Below are 27,881 nucleotides of genomic sequence, written 5' to 3' on the forward strand. Positions count from 1 at the left end.
TGAGGATGACCTGGGGTACCAGGCTCGACCCACCCGAGCCCTGGCAGCACCAAACACCAAGGTGTGGGAATGTGCATGGAGAGGAGCAAGGAGGGAACCTTGCTTCTCACCTTCAGGTGAGACGATTCCCTCTAGTGACAGCCCAACCAGTGAAGATTTTGTTTGGGATAAATTGTTCCTCCATCAGGAAGAGCCCGCCTGCTGTTAGCCTGTTAAGATAACCAGCCCAACTGGTGGTCGTGGGCTTACCCCTCTGTCTCTGAAGACACCAGGCAGCTGCCGCAACAGCTCCTCACCTCCTTCTTCTGGCCAGTGGTTTCTGACTCGTGTGACATGGCCATCAGCCTGGTATTAACCCGGCCCTCTGGTCATGCATTGGCCGCCCTTTAACCACAGTGACCATGCGAGAGTGTTCAGAAGCGTGTGTGGGTCCAAACCATCACAATTGATACAGGTGGGCAACAGGTAAGGTCTGCTTGCAGGCACACCACTCCCAGCGATGCAGGCACATCTCCAAAGCTTCTACACAGAGATGCTCTGCTCTCCTTCTCCCCGCCTCTTCCTTCTTTTCAATGAAGCACCTCTCCTCTCAAAAGAGATAACAGCAATTATCGGGTTCATCAGCAATATATCTGCCATCATGCAGCCTGGGGATCTCAAAATGCCAGTCTGCCCACTGGACCATTAAAGTTGATGGCTGTTCCTAACCTTTAAATATGAATAGAGGGTGCCCTGCATAATGGATTGGGGACTATCCATGGAGACCATCTGCCCGGTGGCTGCAGAAATGCTCACATTGTTCTTCGCAGGAGTTTATTACTCAGAGGCTAATGCTAAAAATACGTTGCAAAAGGCCTTATTTAAAAACAAAGGGACAATGCAAACCTGGCGACAGAGAAACACCAGACCAAATCCAAGCACCTTCGCCACCTCAGCTGGAGTTAAGCTGCAACCAGACAGGCACTAACTTAATTTGAAAGGCAATGACATAATTCTGAATTAGCTTAATAGGACCTGCAATTCATACAGAAAAGCCTGAATTTATGTAGTAATTAGCCAGAGCTTTCAGAGTGCTAGATATCTCTGTGGCAAGAAAATAATTGCATAGCTTATTAAAGCAAGGTAAAAATGGACCTGCTGATGAGGTTTTTTGTGCTAAACTCCACTTTCGCTAAGTTAGACTCCATTTTTCATTAAACATACAATTCGCCAAAACACCAAAGTCACTTAACAAGTTGAAGTTTTCTATTAATCACTTGGACATCATTTCGCAAGTGATTAACCCCCCTACACACCAGTCCCTCCCTGAAAGACACCCCCGGAGCCCGATGAGCAGTAAAGCTTTGCGAGCTTTTCATTGATGTCTCCATCGGATTTGAACTCCGCCTGGATCAGCTCTCAAAGGACACATCCTGGAGGACAAGCCTGGAGATTGCTCTCCCCTCCTAGCCCTCGTTACCAGCCGGGGAAGCAGGCACATCCTCAGAGGAGTTCTTCAAAGCACAGTCAAGATGTTCAAAGTTACCAGTGACTGCAGATGCACAACTTCAGCCTCTGAAGCAGGTCTGATTTTCTTAAAAGAGAGCTGTTTGGCAGCAGCAGATAAAGCCCTTTCCAGTACTTAGCTGGCCTGTAATCAAAAGGTTCTCCGTATCAGAAGCCACCTTTGAAAAGCTCAGCCTGGTCAGGCTTCAGAGCATCCCCCCGGCCCCCCGGGATGCCATGCACAACCACCTTTCCTGGGCATCTTCCTCGCTTGCTTTCTAAAAGGCAAGCTGGGAGCGCCTTGCTCGCACACCCTGTGCCAGCCCCGATCTGAAATGGAGCCAACCCACCCTGCCCTGAGAAGAAGAAACTCCTTAAAAGCTGGGAAAGCAGTATAGGACAACCTAAAAAAAATCAAACCTGGGACTGGCAAGTTAAAAGAAACAAGGAGAAAGGCAGAACAAATTGGGCCGGATGAAGCAGGACACAGTCCCAGTGTCTGCACAGGGCTGCTCAGGGGCTTGTCAGCCCGTGGCAGGCAGCAAACTCCATCGTGGATACCTCAGCACATTTCAGAGCAAAAATTAGAAAGTCAAAGAAATAGGAATTTTTTGACTGCTACAATTCAGACTCTCTTTCATTTTGTTTCTGCAAAAATGAGGTAAAAATGAGCTTTTGTAAGATTTTTTTTTTCTTTTCAAATGAGAAAAGTTTGGGCTTTGTTAAACAGCTACTTAAACTTGCTATTCACTACAGATGGAAGTGGAAACCAGAAGAGGAGAGATGTCAGGAAAAGGTGGAAAAGGTGACAAAAGTCCCACTTACAAGAGCAGATGAATGATGACAGCAGAACTGCTGCATTTATGAATGCTACAGCAAAACAGTTTTTACATCCTTGGTACCCAAGAACACAATATTGCGCAATGCTTGACTAAAAATATGCCTGACTCATTTTAAGATCGCACAAACAAGATTCAAATGCTGTGGTCCCTCTCAGAGGCACCATCCTGTGACGAGGTCAGAGATGTTTTTCCACTTTCTCCCGAGTGCAGAGAGACAATAAAGCCCACAGTGGCCAATTTGCATCTAAACCTTGTGCATCTAAACAACTGCTACCCAGCCCGTAAGAAGAGCCATTAGTGTAAGAATATCTGCAGCATCTTTAACACCACAGCATCTTCTGCCAGCCAGCCAGCCAGCATGAACACAAATAGGCTGGAGACAGACTATAAGCAACCACAGGATTCCCCCCCCCCAATAGTTTGCTTTTGCTGGGCTCGCTCTGGGAAAGCAGGCAGGCTTCTGATTAACCTCCCTTTCAGGGCTGCACTCATGAGCAGGGTGTTGCGGTTGAAAGGACTGTTGGTTTAATAGCTCAAATTTCAATTTCTAGAAAAAAAAACATGAACACACTTTTCTGCTTGGCAGCACTGACATGAGTCTGTATTGTAGACCATGTCCGACCTAACAACACATTTCCATTTGGATATTGCAACCATTTCTCTCTCTCTTTTTTTTAATATTAAAGTATTAACACCTAACCACTACTAGGACATTCTACACAGCAAAAATCCCTTAATTTTTTAATATTAAAGTATTAACACCTAACCACTACTAAGACATTCTACACAGCAAAAATCCCTTAATTACATGCTTAACATTAACCTCAGGCCAAATCATTTGTTGATACTTTATTTTGCAGAGAGGACAGGCTTACGCAGCTACCTGCAGACCGGATAAACATGGGGAAAACTGCTTCCCAGGCTACCAATGTCAAACGTTATTCCAACAGCACATACTCGGTACCTGACAAGACCAAGAACCTTTTATTTTTGTAAATTCACGGTCACAACAGCCCAGACAGCTTTCCCTTCATTGCCTTGAGCTGCTCTGCATCTAGCAGAAACTGAGCTGTCACCTTCCTGAGGTCTTCGCCAAGGAATTGCCGTCACCCAGGACCCAGCTGGGAGCTGGATCCCACAGGCACCAACACCGCTGCATTAACCCAGCCGCAACAGCAGGCTCCCAAAAAATCCTACGTACTTACAAGGCAACATGTCTCGGACAAGACAGGCAGGGGGCCTGGGACCAGGGAGCCAGCCTCCTCCTTCCCCCAAATATGTGATGTTAGGAACTTGTTGCATGGGTTAGACCAAGACAGGCAGTGACAAGAAAAGTAGTCTTTTATTTCAATTAATATTTCTTGGCATTAGGCAGATATTAAATAACACTGGAATGCACAAGACTATTAACATATTGACAGCAAAAGGGAGGAGGTGTAGCCAAGTCGAGAACAGCAGTGCGAGTCACATCACCTCGGGGCACTCAAAAGCCATTTAACGCAGCAACCACCAGAAAGTAGGACTCCACTGAGAAACACAAAATGAGGATGAACTCCTTTCAGGTCTTTTGTTAATACAGTAACGTTGGAACAATTGACAGTAAAAATGAACAAATACTTGCATTCAGGAATTAAACAGAGTGAAATATCCACAAACTGCTAGTCATGCATTTCTTTTGGAACAGCAATTTGCTAATGCATAAATATCACAAAAAAACAATCTCCAAGATTTGAATAAATCACAGACGACTAGAAGAAACAAAGCTTGAATTCTATTTTATGCTTTAAATAGATGACCTAAATATTTAAAATTTTACTTCACCATATATATATAATTTATATATATATTAAAAGAAAGACCATTAGATAAGTGCAAGCAATTTTCCTCAAAAAGAAAATTGGAACCATGCCCAGGAAAGCCGCTTTTTTTTTTCTTTTTTCCTTTTTTTTTTTTTGAACTTTCTACTCCATTCAGTCCACTTTTTTTTTTTTTACATAGTAATTTCTGAAGCAAAATAAATTATCTACCATCTGCTATGTCGGGTAAAAGTCCTACCTAGCATCTTCTTGGGAACTACTAGAACATCACCTTTCTCACGGACTAAGTGAAGTGGTATCTCACCAGCGATTTGAACTCTTTTGTAGCTGCATGTAAACATACCTTTCAATTAATGTTTAAAATGTGTAGAGTGAATTGTAACATTACGGGGAAGCAGAAACGGAGCTGCCGAAGGAGAGCTGCACTGGTGTTAGTGAGGGGAGCGAGGGCTGGTTCGCTCGGACACACACACACACACAATCTGGCAATGGGATCTTATCTGCAAGGTGTGGAGGGACGGTTGAGAAGGCATCCGTTTGCGAGCAAAGCTTGAAGGACACAAGCCAAGATTCTCTGTGCACACTGTCCACTTTAATCAGAATTGACTCGCGCTACTGGGGTCGCATTGTAACAACCGCACGATGGAGGGATCACTCTTGGCACCTTTGATGAACTCTTCCAGCGACAGCTTACCTGAAAGGGAGGAAACACAAAATAGAAATAATTTTGAAAAAGTCAGTTGTTGCCACCACCATCGCCGTAGCTTAAAAAAACCCCCTCCTTGCTGAAGCAACATACGCATATTTAATCTATTGCAAAGGCATTGGGGGGAATTTAGTGCAATACACAGCAGCCAAATCCTACTCAAGCCCTTAAGCCCAGATGCATTTTTCTTCTGCAAAACAATCTAGCATAATAATTGTTATTTTTTTATTTAAAAAGACAGTGCCAAATATAAAAACAACTGTTCCAATATCATTTGGCAGCTTTTTGCCCAGAACCAGACTATACAAATTACGTGACACGTGAACACAAGGTATGGTACCTGAATACATGTATGCTTTGAAAATGATGCTTGTATTACTATGACATTTTAAACCTAAATATCCCAAATTGCCCCACTTTGGCCCCTTGTTTGTTGTGACATGTAGGGCTGAGCAGTGATGGCTTCTCCTGCACCTACGAGGCCAGGCTGGATGAAGCTTTGAGCAGCCTGGTCTAGTGGAAAGTGTCCCTGCCCATGGCAGGGGGCTTGGAACTAGATGACCATTAAAGGTCCCTTCCAACCCAAAATATTCTATGATTCTACAAGCTGCTTGCTGTGCCCTGGCTGGGTGTGCAGGAACAGGACCGGTTTCCTGGGGCAGCAAGAAAAGCCAGCCTTGGGGCAGCCGCTTATTGCCACGTGTCGCTCCTGCGTGTTTCTGGTTTACACATCGTCGGTTTAGGCCAGAGGCGCTGACTGGGACAGACCCTGTAACAGTCTGTGGGTCTGAAAAGGTCATCTCTGGAGGAGCGACCACGAGGAGCAACCGCCCCGGCGTTCCCTGGTTCCAACAGTCCCGTGGCACAGCATAGCGTGGCACAGCATAGCGTGGCACAGCAAGGAGGGAAGATCCCATCCGCTCTCCCAGACCTCATCCTGGGGTGACCCAGCCTCCTGGCAGGTTTTTCCCGAGCTCAAGACCAGTCCGCTGCACAAATGCCATCAGGAGCCCGTGAGCAGCCTCTGCCTTGCCTGCTATCACCAATACTCTCCTGCTCCAGCACTCTGAACCATGGCAGAAATAAGCCGTAGCAATACTAAGGAGAAATGAAACGGTTTCCCTACAAACTGGACGAGACAAGCATTTGCTGCATCCCTGACACCATGTCCAGTGATGTCCCATCTACCTCGTGCTCCCAGCACGACCTACCCCGACCCTCACACAACACCCCAGGGCCATCCTTACGCAACCCAAACTGCTCCGCTCAAGACAGGCAGGACCCACACATGAACATCTTGCACGTGGCAGCTGCCTGCTGCCACTTTTGGCCACGTGCCCCCAAAAGGGGGGAGGCACAAGCTCATCGTGCCGGTTTCACCAGCCCCAGGATGCTCCCAGCCTGCCACGGGGACGGGGAGAGGACTGAGCTCAGTGGCCAGCACCTGAGTCAGGTCGAACAGGGAGGAATGAGCAAACCTTCCTCTTGCAGAAATTACAGAAGCTCAAAAACCCGTAGCACACTTCTGTACAAATTTCTGGCTTTTAAGCTAATGTTCCCACACTAAGGGTTTTCTTAAGCCTGAAAAAGAGTACTCATAACTATCAGGACATTTATTAGTATTCCCTTCTCCTTGCATTACTTAAAAGCAAAGCACAAATCAAAATCTATTTGCCATGTCCAACAGTCAGACGGGGAAGAAGAAACATTTCCAGCCACCAAGAGCACACGCGCTTCCCCGTGCGCAGACTTTATTGCTTGGCACTGCGTGGCTTGCAGGGCTGGTATTTTACTGGGAATAGGATGACTTTATTTCAGCAACAGATGGAGGATGTATATAGCAGGTTTTCTGAGCACTACTCTGTCGCACATCTGCACGCACAGCTACTTTCCGCAGAATAAAAATACTTTAATCATGTTATTTTAGGAGCCTCCACATGTGAAGTCAGGGGATGAAGTGCTAGTTTTGATGAAGTCAGAGGTAAAATACTTGAGGGCTTCAGCAAGGGCAGGAATTTGCCGAGGGCTGCAGCAGCAGATGCCAAAACGCAGCCATAAAATTCTCTTAAATAAAAACCTTTCTACACATAAGATCATATTTTTCCAGGTCTCTGTATCTCAGCACTAGAACCAAATCTTTGCTCCCACTGAGCACATCAGTAGGATACAGCTCCTGATTTCACTGCTGGGGTAACTCCCAGAGAAAACTCCACCTCGACTGGGATGAGAGGAAACATGTCGGCAGGCTGATGGGCAGAGGAAATTGTTCAATTTTGCCTGTGTTTTTCGAGCTTAAGGAAATGAGCTAGCTCAGGTGGAGGGGTCGTGGCAGGTACTCTGTCAGATAATTTATCAAGTGGCTCCATAATTGCCTTGGGAGCTGTTAGCATCCCCCTGACATGCATGCTGCAACAGAATAAACACAGGACTGTGTGTGGCCATCTGCATATGCACACACGCCATAAAAATGCACAGAGAATAAGTGTTATGGACCCAGGGGAATTTTTGCTTTCAGGTACCCAACTGCATCCCCAACCCACATTACTGATGACAAGCCCAGGACTGCAACCCTATCAAGGGCAACAGGAGCAAAACCTTGTGCCTGGTTCGTGCTATGCCCAGAGAAAATAACCCGAAGTCATTGGACTCAGGGAAGTTTCAGAGGAGCCTTTACAGTAGGGGATTTACCTGCAAAATGTCAGGGTAGGACTGCTCCCCTCCCCTCCCTTTGTCCCCTCAGCAGGAAAAGTCTCTCACCTGCTGCCCACTTATTCACCCTACTTGTTATGGACTGGCAATGCTCACTGAGGTCAGGCAGACACCAGAGGTACCAGTGGGGACATCCCTGCCTTCTACCTCCCACCCCCCCCAAATACCATCATCTGCTTCAACCAACGCTGGGCTAGAAAACCTGTGCTTCTAGAGCCTATGAAGGGGTGCCAGTGAAGATCCTACCATCGTTGTTTGTGTCCATCTGTCTGAAGATCTTGTCTGTTCGCTTCTCAGGAGTGGATTCATCTTCCGGCATTTTCATTACTGATGAAACCATTTTGTAGATTGCCTGAGTATTAAAAAAAAGAAAAAAAGAAAAAAAGATATAGGAAAAACACAACCCAAAGAATAAAGCATCAGGACCGAGAAAAAGAATTTAATCGTGTAGCAATAAAAAAAGGCAGCTGACCCTGGCAGGCAGCTGCGGGACTTTATAAACAAAACAAACAGGAATTTCTGACTGCAGCTTTTTTTATTTTTCTTTCCTGTATTCATTCGCACTTCAAAAGAAGCTCCTGCACCGCTGGGTCAGTTTAACTGAAAGTCAGTGTCTAGATTAATGTACAAGCAGGACTGGGCTAAGATACAGGAGGCAATGGTATGTAATTCTCTTTTCTGCAACTGGGCTAAGCCATCGCCTCTTCGGCTGGCTCTCAACACACACTCAGTTACATTTATGCATGTGGGGTGTTGCACAGATGACAGGTGAATATGAATATATGGGAATAGGGGTTGTTTTTATTTGTGGATAGGTAAGGAAACACATTTTCAGACTTATAAAAATGTGAATAAAGATGAGACCACTTTAGGAGATCTGCAGTCCTAGCCCTCCTCCTAAATTATCCCTGCTCAGCCATGAGGACCACCACTGGGGCACTGGCTGGATGCATTATGTGCTTCCCAGTGCCCCTTGCAGTGCACTGGAGACACATCTCAGCTGCAGAGCGGATGGCAAGCAGCCCAATCCCGAGACCAAGCCCCAACCAGCACATGGGGCAGGGGCACAGGGAGGTCTGCCCTGCATGCCCCCCCCCGGTACAGCCTGTGGGCAATCTGTCCCCAACCTTCTGGAGATGAAGACACGCTACAGCCTTTCATTCGGAGATCATGTTGACTCACATCTGAAGTTTCAAAGTATTAATTTTGAGACTAATCAGGTCAGTAAAATTTGCATTCAGGGTTTTTTGATCCCATCAACACCACACTAAGAAATCCCCAGGGAGAGCTGCAAGATTTTGGCTGTGGGCCAGTTGCACAGCGCCCTGTTCGTCTCTCAGGCTCTTTCCTTATTTGCACCTTGTAGGTCCCACCATGGCCCCCAGTGTCCCTTTGGGGACCATGGGCTCAGGAGCCTCCCTGGGGCAGGAGGGACCCAGTTTGGCACATCCCTCATCTCCAGCTCCAGATGTCCTGGGGCAAAGAGGTTACAGCAACATGAATACAAGAGACAACACCTCACCTGCACTATTTCTAGCATTTCACCACGGCTGATGTACCCGTTGCCATCCAGGTCGTACATACTAAACGCCCACTTCAGCTTCTGTTCCAGCTTGCCCCGAGAGGTGACACTCAGGGCGATGATGAATTCCCTAAAGTCAATCGTCCCGTCACCGTTGGTGTCAAAGGTGCGGAAGACGTGCTCCGCAAACTTCGATGCGTCACCATAGGGGAAAAAATTCGCGTATATTTTTTTGAACTCTTCCACAGTCAAATGGCCCGTTGGGCAATCTTTTAGGAAGCCCTTGTACCATTCCTGCAGCTCATGGTCTGTGAACTCGGTGTTCTCACGCAGGTCCTGGAGCACCTCGGGGCGCAGCTTGCTGTTCTGCTTTCCCATCCTCTTCTGGATCTGGGTTCAGTGGAGAGGGGCCGGGGGCAGGCAGAGCCCTGCAGGAAACGCAGACCCTGCCTGGGGCAAGGGGGAAAGAGGAGAAAAAGGATGCTGTAAATCACTAGGAAAACATCTCATTTCATCTGGCCTCTTTTCGTCCCCTCTAGGCTCTCTCAGTTACTAGTGTGCTGCGAAAGGACAAGGGAAGGCAGTTTGGGAGGGACTATTTGGGAATTATTAACCCTTATTATTAATGCTTATTATTTGGGAAATAATAATCCTCATTATTTTATTTCTCTGCTACAATCCCACTCCTGCATCATATGGCTTGCGATGCCCAGGTCTGGATCCCAGCTCTTGACCCACCCCAACAGGCTGATCTGCTGTGGTGACCGAGCGGGAAGGGACAGCAGCGGCGATGGAAAGTAAAATCCATCTATTCAAAAGTGAAAGTAAGCCGGGATGAAGCCAGGGGCAGGAAGGGCGGGTGGCTCCGTGCCAGCCACGTTTGCATCATCCAGATGCTCTTTGAAACCCCTTGGCTTATGGAGCATCTTCTCCCTCCTCCTGTGACAGCAGCACCGGCATAAGGGAATTCATCCTTTGCAGCAGATCGCGACCCTCTGCCTCCCTGGGCAAGCAGAGAAAAGGGCTTTTTAAAGCAAAATGTTTGGCAAAGCAACTCCTGCCAGGTTTAGTGGGGTTTATATTTTTCTAAGCTTATTCAGCAAGTTCAACATTCCCCAATGTGGGCAAAAGGGCATTTCAGCCTCAGGATTTTATCAGGATTTCAGGAGGGTTTGTCCCCTCCTTTGACAGTGCCTGTGATGCGCAGGTGACTGCCCGGCAACAGGAAAGCTCCTTCAACAAAATGAAAGATGGTCAATCTGCACTTAGGAAACAACAGGAAAAAAAAGATACCATAATGTATTTTCGGCTTTTACCCCTTTCAGCCTTTCATGGTTTCCCAGCAATACCAAACCGAGTTGCCAAGCAAGAGGTTGAGCTGCATCTCCTCCCCCAGACTGACAGGCGTTTATTCAGAAGCTTTGCACAAAGTCACATCCAAACCCCTATGACTGGTCCAGCATAAATGACATTTCTCTGCACAGCCTGTTATGCCCCTGTTAGGCGTGCTCACAGCTGGTGCAGAAGGCGGGTTAGTAACTGGCCACAGTAACACTGCGTGGCTACATGGAAACTGCAAGAGCTGAGCAACAAAGCGCACAGAGACCAGGAAAAAATATAACGGGGGCTAAGCACTTCCCAGAGAGTAAAAATCCCAGGCATGCGTAAGAACCTAAAAAAAAAACCAAAACGGTAAAGGTCAGCAAAAAATAAGTTGCTCTACAGCAGACAGATTTTCAACAGCTGAATTTAAGCTCATTTGATTTGTATTCCACTTAGTCTCTGTGTCGCCTCAGCAATGTAAAAAATCCACATCCTGCTCTGTGGCTTAATGCTCAGAGACAAAAACCAGCCAGCTGCTCATTAGTTCAATGCATTGGGCTTAACGGAAAACTGTGTTATCATTAGCACGTCTGTTTTCTAGAAAAGCTGTCAATATTTCAGCTCCAAAGCTGTATTTTTGTCCATTATACTGCAGAGTTTTCTCTGGGCCCCTGACATACCTCTGCTTGCTCCCAATATGCAGGGATGCTACAGCTCCCAGTCCCTGCCAGCATCATCCCTAGGAGAGTACTGGGCTGCCCTCCAGTTAAACCACTAACTCCCAGCTGCTCCCGCTGCCTTTCCATCTTTGAATCTCCCTGGCTCCAGATATTCATCCTTGCAGTGCCAAGGGCAGAAAACACAATATTCTACTCTGCTGCAGTCAATTTGCAGAAAACACTGGTTTGGAGCAAATAACAGATTGACTGTGGTCCTTTTTTTAAGAGCAGAAATTGTAACACTATGTTTCTGTCCTTGGGCGAGGAGATACCTTCAGGTTCCATCCTTCAATGAACCCCTTCACTTCATGATGCCCGGGTGCTTTGTAAGAGCTACTGTCCCGGCCCAAGAGCAGTCCCTGCCTGCCAGCCGCTGTCTCGGACTTCCCTGGGAGAGGGACAGAAGCATCAGAGCCCGCTTAATGCAGGAGCTGGACTTTAAGCAGAAATAACCTCAGCTTTAATCATGCACATGGTTAAGGGACTGTAAAACTTCCAACTGGTAGTTAAAAGAGGTTTGCAAAGGTTTGCCATTTCTCCCTGTTCCTGTAATACCTTTATTATCCCTGTTCCCTTAAAAATAGAGGCCCTTAGACAAGATGATAATTTCATTTACTAGCTTTCACTACTACTAGTGATAAGATATATCCTGTTATTTGGACGGATGCTCATTTAATATCGGCTTCAAAAGCTTTATATTCAAGTAGTCTTTGCATTCAACAAATTACAGGTTATTTCAACCCTTCTTCCTCTTTTACATCGTTTTATATCAGAAAAGTAATGTGCAGTGCTCTGAACACAACCCTTTTTTGCATATGAGCTTTGTGAAAGGCTTCATAATGTGTTCAACCCAAACATAACCCTGCAGTTGTTGTAACCAATTTGTTGTGAATAATTAAATAACCAACATTAACATTAATTTATTAAAGCCAATCTAAAAAAAATCAGCTTCGATGTGAATTGTGTTGCAGGTAGCTCCTCCAAAATGAAATGCCTAAATATCTCATTAATCACGACAGCAACCCCTGCTGCTGGCAGCCAACTGACATTTCATTCGATTGCTATAAAATGCTTTCATCAAATCACTTTCTAGAGGCTCAGTGGCTGATTTAGCCACAAGACCACTCGGAGGATGGTTGTTAATGGGAATCACAGGAGTGGGTCTGGGATGCTCAGGTCGGTCTTGTGATTAGGGCTGTGGGGCGTTTTTTTAACGAGCCTGTACCAGTCAAATCACTCGCTGCAGCGCGTGTAGAAGGCAAGGGTGGAGACACATCCTTGCACCCAACATTGCCCCGAGCAGTCAGCGGAGACCTAACTCCAACACTGCCTGCCCGTCCCTCATTTCCCATCACGCCAGGGTGAAATCCAGGGAAGCGATGCCACCTACATTGTGGTGAGGTCCGTCTCTGCTTAGCTTGATGAGCCCTCAGGTCACCTGGCACTATCATGGCAGTAACAAAAATAATCGCAGGAATGCCCTTGAGGTGATCAGACAAGGAAAAGCTTGGAAGTATAATTGCAGACCAGTAGACTTCACAAGTATATGATTGCTCATGAAAGTGATGCTCAGTCATGTAAGGCTCAGACAGGGGGAAAAGCAGATGCATTTTTGTTCCGGTTTCACACCAAAATTTTTGTTAAAATTATGCGGTGCTGCTACCTGCCTGCAATAAGCTATGTCCAGCCAGGCTAGAAACTGAGATACCAGAGAACTGCTACCTGAATATGTCCTCTGTCCTTCTAGGCTCACCAAAAATAAGCAATAATCTCATAGCAAAAGCCTAGCAATGAAAAAAAGGTCATTTACTGAGGCCAAGACACACACCAGTTATGCAGCAGTACGGTGAGTAACTGTAGCTAACTCTGAAACAGCTAAAGCAGCAATTCTGTGTTTTTGCCAATAGATGGACTGATTGTCAGCATCCATGCACTGAAGTATTTGAAATACTTTTAACAAAGCTCGGTGCACCCTGCTTTTGCATTAACTCTCCATCAACCACCAGTTACTGCGGGTAGAAGCGTTCTCCAAATATGTAACCCAGAAAGCCGGAGACCAACTTGGCTTTTTCAATGCAAACCTTCTGAAGGCAAAAATCCCTTGAACTGAACTCCTGATGGGATCCTTTTAGTGCATCAGTTACGGCTGCAAAAGGAGGGATGACTCCTTGGAGATGCAATTCCTTGTGCAAACCCCCTTGGATACTGATTCAGTGTTAATAAAAAGACGAAAACTGATGAAATGCCCATCTGTCAGACAGAGGTGCTCTCCAGCAGAGAAAGACAGTTCACAGAGAAATAGAGTAAATACTCTTTATATTATCTGAGCTATCTGCTTTGCAGGGGGAAATCTAGCACCATTTCTCTTGCAGTGTTCACTTATAAAACAGAACAAGCATGTCTGAGATCTGTTATGGTCCTGAAGCTGTAGCACAGTGCCTCTGGGACTGCAGGAGCCCAAAGCAAACAAACAGCATAAGCCAGGCAGCAAATACTGCTCTTAGTTGGTCTGAAATGCAAGAACCATTCCCACAGGGGTGGAAGATTTTTTTTTTATTAAAACACCTAAAGCGTTAGATCCATCATTGATGCCTTCCGCCTTGGGGTGCCGAAGAAGAGACAAAAGGCTTTAGCCCACACTGACCTTGTGAGCATCATGTTAAGAAAGGCTTTGCGTGGAAACACTGTTTTACAGTGATGGTGGTCAAACACTGGCATAGGTTGCCCAGAGAAAATTTCACCATTCTGTGGAATAGCCTCAATATCCTTTTTCCTATGGCTAGGTGAAGATGAGAGCCAGGAGGAGGTCCTGCTCCCCCGGGGTAATTCAGCAACCATGGTGACTTGTTCTGCAGCTGTATTTTTTAAAGTTTGATCCTTGTATTAAGAAACAAACAAACAAAAAACTAAAACACCCACAAAAAACCCACAGGTAGTCGAAACAAAAGCCTCAGTCACTAAAGACGTGTGCTGCCACACTTCAGGAAGACACCCTCGAGGAAAAATGTTTTGGGCTGTGGTAGCACCAGTGTTCACCAACACAGTCAACACACAGATGTATTTAAGAAGACTCCAGCTCCTGTGGGCCAAGCTGCAAGAGGGAGATGGGTTCTCGGGCACCCCAGCTAGCAACAAATGCCTAGTGGTAAGAAAAGATCATATAGCAAATAGGCTGCAAAACGGGATTATAACGACATCCTCTGGACCATGTTTTGCCCAGGGCCAGTCAATGGGTCTGATCTGAATTGGGAGGGGAAACGTGCAATTACATGGGCCTGGGACGGATAATGAACTCTGGAGTAAAGAGCAGATTTTGTTATGTGTTTTAATGCTAGTATCCTAAGCAACGAGCGCTGAAATAGAGAAGGCACAGGATATACAAATATGTTGCTATAGATATCTGGTCCTGCCTAGTAAACCCATGTGAACTTCTTTCCTGTCCTGCAGCAAAAGCAGCACCGATGCTGACGTACCAGCTACTGCAGCACCCGCTTCGTCTTCCCAAGCTGTAGACTCAGGGCCAAAAGTAACACCTTTTGATGAAGTTTGAAGTGCAACAAGGAATACCTTCACCTCTTGAAAAGTTAATGTTAGAAGCAGCGAGACAAAAGAGAAACCTCGATCAATAATGCCGCGAAAAATTCAAGCCCTGCAGAAACGCTGCAGGGTTTGAGAGGAAAAGGCTGGCGTCAAGAGGAGCTGAAGCTCCTTCCTCTGCTGCCTTCGGGGAAACAGAGAAATGAAACCTGACAAGCGAAGAACAGACCACACTAAATAAATAAATAAATGGGCTTCTTAAATTTTTCACTTTCAGTGACTAATCATGCTTTTATTTAAATAAGTAACATTGCTTACTTGCAACTTATTTTCAAGTTAAATCCTTTTCAGAAGCCTATTAAAAAAAGTGGGTGAAGGGGAAGGACTACGCCCTGTATCACCCACATTTTCAGTTCCAGAGAACCCAGTAACAATTCAGGTATGTATGTTGAACGTCCTTCTGAGAGGCAGAGCGAATTGGTAACAGACCTTGAGCCACCTTACTTTGTAAGTTCATCCATAAACGCGTACCCAGGGACTGTGTGGTCTTGAAAACCCGATTCCACGTCTGGGATGAAAATCCATCATAGATAACCACCTACCCCCAAGATCACCAAAAAAAGATATAATTACAAAGGCTTCAATCCTGCAAATAGGTATGTGAGAGGAGTATTTCCAGGCTGGCACATTAATTTCATGGAGTCAGCTGCAAGGGCTGAAACCTAAGAAATTCACTTACGGGACTCTGGATTGCTCCTGTCTATTGAAGTCACTTTACTCGGGATTATATTCCCGATTTACAGGGAAAAATCAATTAGTCTCTGACATCAAGCATCAATGCATTAACCCAAGAACCATTCTACATTTTACAAATTCACTGCAAAGAAACAAAAGAACCACAAAACACCCCCAAACATTCATGAATTGCTGCTAATGAGGAAAAAAATGAGACCTGTGTTTGGACCAGAAAATTGGCAGTTCCTTGGGGAGCTCTCCATAACATTCTCCAGCTCAGGGAGGAGAGCTTATTACTGTAAAGGGCAAATATTCCCAATGCAGTAAGAAAAGCACAGAAATATTTTTAGGAAATTAGGAAATTGGGTTAATTTGGGTGGGAGCAGATTGGGCAGCAATACAGCTTGTGATTACAGACGGGAAAAGAAAATCATGAGTGGATTTTCCTCGTCTCCTCCCTTTGCCCTTTCCTTTTTTTTTTTTTTTTAATGAAACCAAAGGAGAAGCAGCCAACCCTATTTTGTCTGCAGATGCTGTGCAAAGTTGGCAAGGCTTAAAAAAAAAAAATTACAGTTTGTTTACACAATATTACAGAGCAAGGAAAACATGTCAGCACAATATCTTAGCCCACGAGGTCTTTTTCTGAGAAGGCTGGATTGCATGAGGAAAAACCCATGTCATGTTCACTGAATATACTATGGTGATATATAATTTTAAATAAAGCTCTGTGAGTGTGGGCCTGCAGGACAGGGGAAGGTGCCTGATGTGAACTGCAAAATCAGAGAGAAGACTGCAACCTTTTAGAAAAAGGGAAGTGACAGAAATCAGCAGAGGGCACTATATTTTTAATATAATTAAAACCACAGAATTAGCACAGTTGTGCTGTTTTGTCATTGGATTTTAAAAGTTTCATACAACGCATTTATTTAATTGATGAAAGTAAATCACAGAATAATTCTCTACAGAATAATCACAGCCCTGGGAGAAAGGAAACTGGATTAAATTTTAGAAGAATTAGACAAAATATGGCAGTATCAAGAGCCAGGCAATGGCACCTGAGCAAACCTCATAGCATCAGAACCATTCATGAGGCTGGTCTGCAAGACTGTCCTCAGTGCTAATTATGCCTAAATGGGGGGTGGGGAGGGGGGGGGTGGGGAGAGGGAGAGAGAGAGAGATGCTTCCCTTCCCGAGCTGCAGGTACTGTGCTGAGATACAGGAGTTGGGAGGAATCAAAGGGATTTCAGGGTAGCTAATCTGAAACAGGGAAGAGAAGAGAGTTAGGTTTGTTTTCAATATTTAGCAGAGGTATGCTTAGTAAAAAGATGCTCAGAAATTTGGTTTTGGAGATAAGGCAACTAGCTACCTTTAACAAAAATTCAACCAACGTTTATTTAGATGCTTAATTAAAAATACTGAAACACTGTGTTTCTACTGCTACCCAATTTTTTGTTCCAAAAATCTCAAATCTAATATAATGCATCCATTTATTTTATTAATCCAGCTTTCTAAATGAGCTTTTTTTTTTTTTTTTACATAGATCATCACTTTAAAATAGCACAAAAGCCACTGGTTAACTTCCTTGTAAAAATGCACTCTACTAAACCAAAATTCTTCTCAAAACACTGTTCTCTTTCCCCTTCAGTGGCAACCACTAATGATAATAATCTAATTATTTCACACCTTTGTTTTCCTGTTTGTTGAATGAAAAAAATGCTATAGGTAAAAATCTAAAAGCAAACCTAGAGTTTAACTTTTTTTTTTCTTGCAGAGGTGTAAAAACCCTGTGAAATAAAATCTGTAGAATAACTACACGAGAACAGCATCCCACCCGTAAGGAAGGAACATGGTTCTGCTGGATGCAGCAATTCAGGCAGCAGAAGACCAAGTCTTCTGTTGGTAGGAATCAGCCCAAGCTCTACACTAGCTGAGGATATTACTCAAGTCTTGCTGCAGGTGACTGTACCAGCCTCAGGGATTTTTTAAAATTTATTTTTAAAATCAAGGAGCCAAAAGTGCAGAGACTACTATCATGTGCAGGAAAGCCACATCCCCAGCACACATCTTGGACAAGAGCATCACAGAGGAACGTGATGCAAGGTTCGTGCTCGGGTTAGTATCAGGGCAAGCACAAGCCTTCGTGCCTCGAGAATGCAACGCCAAACACCTTGTATTGAATTATAGCGAAATCTATGCTGGGATGCAGACACCCATCTGGGGCAACGTCCTGATGTCCTCCCGGGATGGCCACGCCAAGGCATGCCTGGGCTGGTGGCTCCCCACGGGCAACGTGTGCGAGGGCACACGCGGGTGTTTGCCCAAGGCAGTGCCTCGGCGGTGTGAACTCCAGGGCTGATGGTGGCAGGGATAGGCGGGGCGCTGGCGTTCCTGTTGGGTGGATCTTGAACACAAAGTGCTAATTCCTATACCCATTGCAGAGACAAAAAGGACATCCTTGCTTGATCAGCGGTGGTATGACAGACCATCTCTCTGGCCATGCATGATGCTCAGCGATACAAGTAATACCCCCTCTCACCTCTTACTTCAGTCCCCGTCATTAAAAATGGGAGAAGATCTCCAGACAACAGGAGACATCCTATTATTTTGTCACTAGTTCCTACAAAATCAGTACAAAAATGGGCAACACCCCTTCACTGAGCTGCCTGGGACTGTGCTTGCTGAGCTCTCCCAGCAGCTGGGTCAAAGGCAAGCAGAGGCTGATGCAGCAGCATGGACACCTCCAGTACCAGCCCATGCACTAAGTAGGTGCAACTTTCATTAATCCTGAACAGTCAACAGTATGATTCGCTTTTAAGAGCATTCACTATAAATTATGCAGAAGAGCAATATGACTGCCTGTCTCAGAGAAAGTGAGTGGTCCATATCAGAGGAGACAGTGGAAGACCCCCCTGACTCAAGACACACGTTGACATTTTTAAGGGCACCAAGAAAAGCCCTCTGAAAATCCTTTCTCTCCTCCGACATTTCTGCGCGGCATTCAACACTCGAATGCAAATCATCTCGGAAGCAAACCATGCAATCCACACTCAAGACATCACTTTTTTCATTAACCTCCACCACAGGGCTCCATCCCCAGCAATATCCACACCAAATGTGCTTTTCTGAGCGCTGTGGGTGAGGGCTGCCTGGAGCTGAGTCTCTGTCCACAGGCTGGGTAAGAGAGCAAATGGAAAATCAAATCATGCTTAATTTTATACTTATATCTAAGCGATGCCAGTAGTGGCCAACTGGGTGTATTTTCCTCCCTAACTGGGTACGGTAACAGGAAGGAGATGTGATGGCTTTGAAGCAGGAAGCACCCCAACAGGCGTGGGATGAGAAGAGCTGACCTCCACCTGAGACCACACATGGGGCACATCCTGTCCCACCGCCTCGGTGCCGCGTCGGCGAAGGTCTCGGCTGCAAAAACAGGAAACGAGTGTCTTCTCTCAACAGCAACGTCGAAGGTGGACATTCATGGGGGGAGAAGGGGACGAGGGAGAAATACTACTCCTGATACCACCTTAAGGTGTCTCCTTCAGATGGCACTATCTTTGTGAACTTTGTTTTATCAAAGGCAAAAAAAAAAAAAAAAAAAAAAAAAAAAGGCATTTAATCAGTAAGGTTTTAACATACCAGGCCATGGACAGATAAGCTCTTCGGGTCTGGCCACGCCATGATACTGACCTCAGCCACTTTTTGATCTTTTCATTTATTACTCTGGTCTCTGAAGAGACCCTAAGCTATACCTGATATCAACTACTAGTCAGCTCCACTTCTAACAGGGCTACAGAAAATCCTACTAAACCCAACACTTTCACCAATCTCTGCATCTTTCACAAACCAAGATCCATGCTAGCCACCAGGCTGTAATTTTTTTTTTTTTTAACCTCCCTTCCCCAAGGATGACATACCTATTTTCCTAGAAATTTTCAGCAACTTTTCTGCATGAGAAGGTATCCTGTGTGAGAAACCACGTCAACAAGACCTTTCCGTAAGTGCAACATTTGCGTAACGTCAATACAATAATTTATCATTTATTTTTTCCTCTTGAGAGAAACAGGAAAAAAGTGTTTAAAGGACATGGCAGGGGTTAAAAGGAGGGCTACGCTGGTGGAGGATGGTGCACTAATCGAAAGTTTCTGAAGTGATGCCTTCTCCTGGGGTGTGCAGACATCATCTTTCAGCACAGAACAGTGAGGCCGCTTCCCTTCGCCTTGAAGCCTGCCAACAGCTTCTTGTCAGCAGTATGTTGAAAAGGGAAGGCCAGTGAACGCACTACCTTCAGGGTCAGCAGAGTCAGCTCCAAAACTGATGTAGATATTTGGAGTCACACTGGCATCAGGGAAGAGGTTCCTGCCAGAGGAAGGTGAAGCTTTATCTGCTCAGCTGAAGGCAGTCTGGACCATGGAGGCACCAGGTAGATCCTCCAGCTGATGCTCTGCCCTGGCTGAGCCTCCTGTTCAGTCTCTTCTCTCTCCCCTCTGCAAACACAGGCACAATTCTGCTGCTGGACTTTCCTGAGATATACCCAGCACAACAGAAATAGCCCCATATTTCCCCCCATGCTCTGAACAGAGTACACAGTACCTTAAAAGCATTTCAGGCCCTCACATTCTTGTGGTCAACAATATATTTTTTTAGCTCCTTGACCCTCTATCGCAGAGATCCTGACTTGTGAGACTTATTTTGAGATCTACCTTACATTTCAGAAGTAGAACGCAGCAGCAAGCATCAATCAGGCTCCCAAAGGAAGCTCGACCTCCATATTTCCTCTCTGCAACACCAACATTTCCAACTGCTGGAAGGGTGGTGGGGCAGGGTGGACAGACAGGCATTTGTATCTCCCATAGCCCAACCCAGGACAGCGCTCTTTGGCATTTTGGTGCCAAAACCTTCTGTTTTGGAAAAAGAGAGGAGCCGCGGCTGAGGATGACCCCGCTGAACAACGGCACATCGCCCTGGCATGCTGGGTTTTGGAGCAACTCCAAGCAGGGTGGGACTGTAAGGAAGTGGACAAAAGCTTTGGATAGAGATCTACGGGGAGGAAGCGCTTCCTACTTCCTATACTCCACAGAAAGGACGAGGGCTTTAAATAACCCTCCTCCCGAGCCCTGCTGAAGACCAAAAGGAAGATCCTGCCGCTGGAAGAAAGTCCTATCTGGCTGGGACCTGGATGAAGGCTGCCGGGGGTCTCCCATGGGATGCGGCCGCCCTGCTGCGGTTCCCACCACGTTGGTGGGAAGGGGAAGGCTGGGCTGCCCACAGTCCCACTGTGACTGGCACCATCCAGATAAAAAAACCTGTGGAAAGCCTGGGACAGGGCTCTCAGCTCCCCCACCAAAGCTGCAGAGCCAGATTTGCCCCCTGAGAACATCCTTTGCTCAAAAAGGAAAATGAAGAAGCTACATTTAGACTTTGCAATGCCATCTTGACATCACACTTTTTCTCAGGCCCATTTACCTTTTAGCCTTTTCTAATAGGACTGCAGCAGCCCCTTTATGCTGATGGACAGAGACACTCAACCTGCTCCATTCATCCCTCCCTCCCCACCTCTGCAGCCACACCAGACCTTCCCCCCCTTGCCTCCCTCCTGCCTCTTGCACGGTCCCACATGCAGACCAAGAACATTGGAGCCAGGACAACCTGTAGGCTGGGCAACAGTACTGATAAGCAAATAACTGGCACTGAGCAAAAAAACCCCCACTCCTAATGAATACCGATGGAATATTTACTTTGCTTGGATGTAACAGAATCAGACCCTAAATACAGTAACACATATTTGCAGACCACCCAGATCTTTCCTCTGTACAGTACTGCATCAGTTATCTGTCCATTTTAATGTACATATTCAGTTGTCACATCTCTCACCTGCCCTGTTCTCTGCCCTGGGTGTCAGACCGTGGGAAGAAGCCTGTTTGTCATTTTTCAACCCATCCTTCGTGTGCTGGAGCACCCATTGCCTATTAACCCAACAGAATACGACTTGTGCTGTGCCAAAGTTGCTTAAATCTACATCTCAGATATTTTCAGTGGGCTGGAAGATTTAATAATGGAAAATGCGGGAGAGAAGGAAGGAAACCACAGGTTTGGAAAATATCAGGCGAGACAGATTAAGCAGCAATGCGGAAAAAAATATACTCCAAATTATATTCTCAAAACAAAAACAAAGATATAGGCAGGTCGGAAAGAACCAAGTTGTGCACACATTTCTGCTACGGTCTCTAGTAAGAAATGGCATTGCTTTGAAATGGGATTGAATAAACAAACTTCACCTTCCTGGAGGAAAAAATTAGTTCATGAATGGCTTTGCACAAAGCAATTACCCACTGGTTTGGAACAGACGCCTGTGGCTTTGACCTGCCCAGATAGCCATCGAAACTGCACTTGGTCCAAAACGGGGAGAGATAAAGTTATCAATTCCTCCCTGGTTTTACAAAGGAGCGAAAGAGTCAAAATTATTTCTCATAGCAATTATCTGCCAGGTACTGGGTTCAGTGGACAACAAAATGCGCTCAGTAAACGTACTGGTGTTATAAAACTCCTGGGTCATCTCTACTAATTCATATTATGGCAATACAGTGAGCACTCAGCTGAGAGGGCGGCTTTGTTGGGCTGAAATTAGATGAAGTGCAGTAAGAAACAGCCTGTGGTGACACTGAATTCACAGCCAGGGGTGAGAGGGACAGACCTGCCCGAGTGCCAGCTCTGAAGAGGTGGCATATTCACCACAGGCATGCACTGAAGCGAAGATGCTGAGTGCCACCATTCCTGCAAATTCAATTTGGCTGTTGTAGGTTATTTCTTTTTCTTGTTGCTTCCAAGCCATCTCCACATCCTATAAGCTTCCGTTACTCAGCTTTGTCCTAATGGCTTCCGTACAGAGCTATGCCAGGGTGGATGTAGCTCAATATACTTGCACTTTAATGCAGTCAATACTCATTATTTTCAATATTCCTAAAGATGAGCTGCTCCTCTTGGAAATACCATTTTCAGGCCCTGATGTGGCAGATGTGGCATCACTCATTGACTTTCTTCCTGAGCTTCATCCCAAAAGCCAGCCAGGCTTTGCTCCCACTATCACAGTCACGGGCCTCATTCCTCTACCAGCTCAAAATCATCTTCTAATTTCCAGCCTGAATGTATTCAGTGCCGGTGACCACATTTGCTCTGGTTCCAACACTGTCTTCTCTAGAACTTCCCCTCTGTTACACACACAGATAGAGAGCCATCACTCCCACATCAGTCTTGGCTTTCCTGGCTTAAATGACCAGGCTCTTCTTGCCCCCTCTCAGAGACACCTTCTCCTTTCCCCGTGTCATAGAAACCCTCCTATGCACTTAGTGCAGTGACAGCCTCACGACTCCTGGCCACCAGGACCGCACACACCATCTTGGACGAGGTTTCACCTCGACACCGAGTTTCCTTATCTGCACTGGGAACTCATCCAAGAAGGGGATTTGTCTTCTCACCTTAGTGCCTTGGGTCAATCTGTGTTCAGCTCTGCCCGGGCTCCTCTCAGTGCTACCAGATGAGCAGCTTCTCCTCCGCTCAGAGACAGATTCCCCCTACGTTTCATGCCTTTTCTGTGACTGCCATCCCCAGGGCTACCCAGCTCGCTCAGAACCACATCCTGATCTTCTTTCACATTAATGACAAATGGCAGCATCGTGGCATCAGATATCTGGTCTCTGCACTCCCAAATGTGGAGCTTCAAAACCCATCCCCTGAGGAGGTCTAATGGAAGAGATGTGAAGCTCAGTGGAAAAACACAATGTCAAGAAATAAGTGATCCAACAAATTTCTGGAACGTCTCCACGTGTAAAACCTAGTGGTGCAAATCACACAAGACTTTTCCAGTTTCTTCTCCAGCTGTAAGTGTCGGGCGACCGAGGAAGACCACTTCTATCACTCATCCAGTGTGAGAACAGGGAATAATGGCATATTTGTTTCATAAACAAAACAGCAGGCTTGTACAAAACCAACCAACCAACCAAATCTAAACACAGCCTTAACTAGGGGAGACCACAATCACTCTCTATTTGCTATTCAATAGGATCTGGGTACTAGAAAACATTTTCAGCAAGTGCAGCTTCTCACACACATATGTTTGTATTTTATCCAAAATAAAGGGTTTTTTCCTCCTAAAGGCGGAGATTCAGATCTGGCCTGTCAGAGAAACAGCTATAACAAACAGAAAGGCCACTAGGTAATTTGCTCTGAAAATAAAATTTTAAAATCCCCCTTTACTAGAGCAGTGAAAAAGGTGACTGAAAATATCCCTGAATGCTATGAGCAGGTTGCAGCCGCCTTGGAATGTGAGGGGCCTCAGGATCAGCCGTAGGGGCAGGAGAAGCAGTTCAGCAAACATGTGTTCATGCACGCTTACAGATACGTGGCACTTGTAGTCACTGAGAGATTTGCCACTGAGAAAAGCGCCCCCCCCCCCCTTTTTTTTTTTTTACATCAAGAGAAGTGTGCCCTTTGTGGTTTTACCCCATGGGTGGGACCACAGTGAGCTGGCACTGCTCCTCCCCTAGTTCCAAGCAGCGCTTGCACTGGAGCAACATGGTAGGACCCTTTGCAAACCAGAAAGGCACCCTGGATTGGGTCACCATACAAGCAAATGGATGGGGAGAAACCATGCAAACATACCACAAGTTTGCCAAAACCTTGGGCTATGCTGTAACAGCGTTTGGATGTATGTTGGGACACGCAGGCAGCTTTGGCCAGGCACAAGCCTGCTCAGCTGGGCGCTCGCTCCGACAGCCCATCGCTGCCGACATGCGAGTCGTGAAAAAGCTTAAAACCCCTACAAGTCTCGGCACGCCACTGAATAAAATTCGTGTATACATAAAGCCCCCAGATCAACTTTTCCTACAAAAAGTGACTGTTTCTCAACCAAAACTGCTCTTTCTGGCAGGGAGGGGAGCTGTGGCAGCACATTTCTCCAGGCTGCACCACGAAGCCACAGGGGCTGCCAGGAGCGCTGCAGGCAGAGCTTACAGAGCTCCTCAACAAGAGCACCACTCTTTACCCACAAATAACCCCACTAAAACACGTCCAATTTCTTGACACTGCTCTTGCAGCCAGTGCTTCCACGCCTGCAGCTTTCCCAGAGAAAACCACAGCATGAACATGCTCTAGCCCGCACTATGTTTAACACGAGTAGCCTGGTTTCACACATCTGTACAAGCAGTGGGAGCTACTGTTTCTTTGTTAAGAGCACATCTTAGGCTGGTACGCATTAAAGTTAACCAGCGGTGAAGCCCACTGCTCCGGCTCTGCCGGCGGCTGTCCCAGCCCAAAAGCAGGATGCTGGAGGGCTCCCGCTGCGATGCAGAGAAGTGGCAGTTGAGATCTGGCCTCCGCCATGCCAGGCACCATGCACGGGGCTAAAAAGAGCCTGTCGCTGTGCCAAAAAGTGGATAATTTAAGTAGAAAGGCAGCTGATGGGACTTCGCTGCTTTGCCAAGCAGCCAGCTAGAGAAACGCATCTTGCAGCAGCAAACATCACCCTGCATCGACAAGGTGGAGGGTCCTTTCAAATCAGTCCCGGGCAGGTCCAAGGACAAGGGCTGGGGATAAAGAGGAGCTGCCTGATAAATGGCAACACTTGGCAAGCCTAAAAAAATATATCTGCTTCCTCTCCTTCAAAAGGTTATGGACCTCCTTCCTACCATTGCCTCCCAGCTCATCATTACATTTACCCTGACTGAAAATATTAGATGCCTCATGTCTTAAACTTGAAGAACATTTTTTCCACTCAGACACAGGAATTTTGCTTACCTTCATCAAGCAGCAGTGCCAAAAGTTGTTCAAGTACAGTATAAATATCAGCCTTTGCCAGTAAACAAGTGCAGATTTTAGCACCAGATCTCACAGGAATAATCACAGAATGGTTTGGGTTGGAAGGGACCTTTAAAGATGGTCCAGTTCAACCCCCCCTGCCATGGGCAGGGACACCTTCCTCTAGAGCAGGTTGCTCAAAGCCCCATCCAACCTGGCCTTGAACACTTCCAGGGATGGGGCATCCACAGCCTCTCTGGGCAACCTGTTCCAGTGCCTCACCACCCTCATCATAAAAAATTTCTTCCTTATCTATAACCTTTCTTCCAATCTATAACCTACCCTCTTTCAGTCTAAAACCGTTGCCCCTTGTCCTGTCACAACAAGTACTGGTAAAAAGTCTTTCTCCATCTTTTTATAAGCCCCCTTTAATTATTGAACAGCCGCAATAAGGTCTCCCCGGAGCCTTCTCTTCTCCAGGCTGAGCAACCCCAACTCTCTCAGCCTGTCCTCATAGGAGAGGTGTTCCATCCCTCTGATCATTTTTGTGCCCCTCCTCTGGACTCGCTCCAACAGGTCCCTGTCTCTCCTGTGCTGAGGACCCCAGAGCTGAACGCAGGACTGCAGGTGGGGTCTCACCAGAGCGGAGCAGAGGGGCAGAATCCCCTCCCTCGACCTGCTGGCCACGCTGCTTTTGATGCCGCCCAGGATACGGTTGGCTTTCTGGGCTGCGAGCGCACATCTCCGGCTCATGTCCAGCCGGCTCATCCACCAGTACCCCCAAGTCCTTCTCAATCCATTCATCCCCCAGTCTGTATTGACACTGGGGGCTGCCTGACCCAGGTGCAGGAACTTGTGCTTGGCCTTGCTGAACTTCATGAGGTTTGCATGGGCCTGCTCCTCCACAGCCTGTCCAGGTCCCTCTGGATGGCATCCCTTCCCTCAGATGTGTCAACTGTACCACTCAGCTCAGTGTCATCTGCAAACTGGCTGAGGGAGCACGCAACCCCTGTCTATGGCATTAGTAAGTTAAAATACATGACACCACCTTGCAAGTAAAAGCCCAGCTGGAGAATACCAGCACGGACTGAGCAATCCTGCATGCGGGACTGAAGAACGTATGCACAGCTAAGCTGGGCCGCAATTTCTAGAAACTCCATTTCCATGCTTTATTTATTTGTATTTAACAAACTAAAACCCTAAGTGCCAAACTGAAGGCTCAGTGACAACTCATACTAAACAAATTAGCTACTCAGATCATTAAAACACTTGAGAGCTGCTTTACTTCCTTCTGTTTATGCTCTACTAATCTCTACACTTCTCTCAGTCTGATAAAGTAATTAAAAAAAAAAAAATCCATTCCACTTTCAGTTTCTGACCACAGAAAGCATCATGAGTTCACAAGATACAGGGATTTTTTTAAATGAGAAGTATTATTCTCCATATACTTTCAGTAAATAATCCCAGTGAGTCTAGGTATGAAATAGATCTGCAAAATTAAATAGGCAAGAATGTAAACCTAGCATCTCTGCTTCAAACACTCCCAGCCTCACCTAAGGAGCGACTTGGCTGGAAAGTCATTTATCAAAACAAAGAGGCCAAGTGATGCACGAGTGCCAAAGACACAGCAAGGAGAGCAGGGAGGGTAATGTCTAAGTCAGTTACGCAAGTGGGGAAGCACAGGGTGAAAGGACAGGAGGACTCTGCGGGACGCACGGCAGCCAGCCTCGGAAAGCTCATAAAGAGCTTTGGCAGGAACCGGCTGCCCCGCCGGTGATGGTGAAGCCGGGCTCCGGCACCACCGGCTGCAGGACCCCACGCCCAGCACCCCGAGCAGCAGGGCAAAGCTCCTGGTGGTTTGCTGATGAGCTTTGTGCTTGCTGGGCACACATGTGGAGCCTGCGGGATGCTAGGGAAAACAACAAAAGGCCTTTGATGCTTTCTCTGCCATCTATTCCGTTTTTTAATGCTGGTTTGGTTTTGGGGGTTTTTTTTCTGGGTTTGCTGCTGAAGTGCCCACAGACAATGAGACTATTGAGCATTTACTACAGCACGAGATTAGTCTGGGTTTCAGTTTCTGCTGAGCCTGCTCATTTCCTTCCACATTCTTACAGGAACAGATGCTAAAATATAAACAGGCAGTCATCAACATAAAAGCAGAAAAAGGAAGATTCTTCATATAACAGCAGTTAAAATTATTCTTTTTCACAGCTTTAGCCAGAACCACTCAATAGCTTGCTCCTCCGTCTAATTACATTACATTAAAGAGGCAAGGAGCTATTAGTTTGTCTTTTCTTTAATAACAAAAAACCCCACATACACACCTCAAAATATGAAAAACCTAACCAACCAACAACAAAACTGGCCAAACTGACCAGATTAAAAGAAGTCTTCAGAGGAGCTAAATAGAAAAATTACTTTTGTCCCCTCCCATCACGCATGACTGCGGTGCTGCCTTCAGACACTGAATTTGATTGCTGCAGCAATTAGTCCAAAATTCAAGGCAAGCTGAAACCGCCAGACACACCAAAGACCATCCCTGCACTATAACCAGTTCTTCCCCCCCAGAGGAAAACCAAGTGGATGAATAACTGCAGTTAATAAAAAGCAGCTAGCCATCCCTGGGCTGCAGCATCAGCAAGGACGAGGCGATGGCAGCCCTTGTTAAACGCCCAGCCCTCGTGCCACCACTTGAGT

General features: G+C 46.2%; 1 protein-coding gene across 2 annotated transcripts in view; it reads right to left on the reverse strand.

Annotated features, from left to right (window-relative positions):
• Nucleotides 1–3,650: 3,650 nt before the first annotated feature.
• The window catches only part of HPCAL1 (hippocalcin like 1), a 66,685-nt gene continuing 42,454 nt past the window's right edge, over nucleotides 3,651–27,881 (reverse strand). For both annotated transcript variants that reach the window (XM_052809572.1, XM_052809573.1), the window contains exons 3-5: nucleotides 9,082–9,531; nucleotides 7,806–7,911; nucleotides 3,651–4,838 (exon numbers count right to left, since the gene is read on the reverse strand). In XM_052809572.1, coding sequence (XP_052665532.1) covers nucleotides 4,741–4,838; nucleotides 7,806–7,911; nucleotides 9,082–9,459 — 582 coding nt within the window. In that variant the 5' untranslated portion in view covers nucleotides 9,460–9,531 and the 3' untranslated portion in view covers nucleotides 3,651–4,740. The remainder of the gene's footprint in view (nucleotides 4,839–7,805; nucleotides 7,912–9,081; nucleotides 9,532–27,881) is intronic.

Source organism: Harpia harpyja, chromosome 15 (assembly GCF_026419915.1).
Source record: "Harpia harpyja isolate bHarHar1 chromosome 15, bHarHar1 primary haplotype, whole genome shotgun sequence".
Taxonomy (NCBI): domain Eukaryota; kingdom Metazoa; phylum Chordata; class Aves; order Accipitriformes; family Accipitridae; genus Harpia; species Harpia harpyja.